Source organism: Colobus angolensis, unplaced genomic scaffold, assembly GCF_000951035.1.
Source record: "Colobus angolensis palliatus isolate OR3802 unplaced genomic scaffold, Cang.pa_1.0 Scaffold92, whole genome shotgun sequence".
NCBI classification, from domain to species: domain Eukaryota; kingdom Metazoa; phylum Chordata; class Mammalia; order Primates; family Cercopithecidae; genus Colobus; species Colobus angolensis.
In genome coordinates, this window is record NW_012123154.1 from 2,256,564 (window position 1) to 2,258,391 (window position 1,828).

At 34.7% G+C, this 1,828-nt stretch overlaps 1 protein-coding gene across 1 annotated transcript in view; it reads left to right on the forward strand.

Moving 5' to 3' along the window:
* Nucleotides 1–344: 344 nt before the first annotated feature.
* The window catches only part of LOC105504454 (ATP-binding cassette sub-family A member 3-like), a 76,803-nt gene continuing 75,319 nt past the window's right edge, over nt 345–1,828 (forward strand). Inside the window, exon 1 of the mRNA XM_011931901.1 lies at nt 345–506. Within this exon, the coding sequence (XP_011787291.1) occupies nt 345–506 (162 nt within the window). The remainder of the gene's footprint in view (nt 507–1,828) is intronic.

The following is a 1,828-nucleotide window of genomic DNA, read 5'->3' on the forward strand; positions in this document are numbered from 1 at the left end:
TACTGCTCTGTTCAACAATGAAGCATATCATTCACCATCTGTGGCCCTGGCAGTGTTAGACAACATTCTTTTCAAGTCACTTTCTGGTGCCAATGCTTCCTTAACAGTCTCCAGTAAACCTCAGCCACCCCCTGATGTTGAAAACAGTGAAGAGTATGTTATTCTTTTCATTTGAATTCAATTTTACTCTTTAAATACATTCTTTCCACTTTATCTGATTACATTTATATGATAAAAATAGCTATTGATGGAAATCTGTATTTTCTGCTGTGTTCATTTTCTGATATGTCTTCTTTTGTAGGCTTCAAAGTGGACAAAAATTGGCCATACATTTACAATTTGGCATGGCTCTTTTGATCAGTGGTTTTTGTCTCCTGACAGTGACTGAGAGAACCACTAAGGCGAAGCACATCCAGTTTGTGAGTGGTGTCTCTGTCATTGTGTACTGGCTTTCTGCCCTATTGTGGGATTTCATCATCTTCTTTGCTTCCTGCTGCTTAGTAATGGTGAGTGTGAAATGAAGTTCCTTGAGGGTTTGTTTTCCTTTTGTACCTCTTGGAAAATTACTGTTCTAATGGTTATGAAATCTAGCTCTTGTCAATAAACCATCTTTGCTTATTATCTCGGAAAACACATTGCAAAAGTCTGGTGGTAGAAACTTTACCATATTCTTAGTTTAAAAAGTAACTTCTTTGCATAAAAATAGAAATATAGACTAATGGAAAAAAATAGAGTACGGAAATAAACTCATGCATTTACCATGAGTTAATTTTTTACAAAGGTGACAAGAACACACAATGGGGAAAGAACAGTCTCTTCAATACATTGTGTTGGGAAATCTGGATATCCACATGCAAAAGAATCCATTTAGACCCTTATTTCACACCATATACAGGTATCAACTTAAAATATAATGAAGACTTAAATGTAAGTCCTGAAGCTATAAAGCTACTAGAAGAAAACATAGGGGAAACATTCTTTTTTATGACCCCAAAAGCACGGGCAACAAAAGCAAAAATAGAAAATTGGGATTACATCAAACTAAAAAGCTTCTGCATAGTAAAGGAAACAACCAGTAGAGTCAAGAGAAAAATCTGCAGAATGGGAGGAAATATTTATAAATCATACCTCTTAAAAGGGGTTAATATCCAAAATACATAAGGAATTCATACAACTCAATAGCAAAAAATAACCTAATTTAAAAATGGGCAAAGGAATTGAATAGATTTTTCTCAGGAGAAGATATAAATGGTCAACAGGTATATGAACATTTGCTCAATTTTCCTAGTCATCAGGGAAATGCAAGTCAAAACCATGAGATAATCACCTCACACCTATTACGATGACTTTTAAAAATAAAAAAAAAGATTTTATAAAAAGATAACTCGTATTGGTAAAGTTTGTACAAATTGGAACCCTTGCCAACTGTTGGTAGGAATGCAAAATGGTGCCCCTGCTATGAAAAACAATGTGGTGATTCCTCAGAATATTAAAAATAGAACTACCATATTATCAGACAACCCTATTTCTGATTATTTATCAAAAAGAGTTCAAATCAGGATCTCAAAGATCTACCATCACTCCTAATTCACTGAACACTATTTGTAATAGCTAAAATGTGAAGGAAAAAAAAAAAAAGCCTAAACATTCATCAACAGATGAATGGATAAAGAAAATGTGGTATATACATACAATAGAATATTATTCAGACTTAAAAAATAAGATGATTCTGGCTGGGCACAGTGGCTCACGCCAATAATCCCAGCATTTTGGAAGGCCGAGCTGGGTGGATCACCTGAGGTCAGGAGTTTGAGACCAGCCTGGCCAA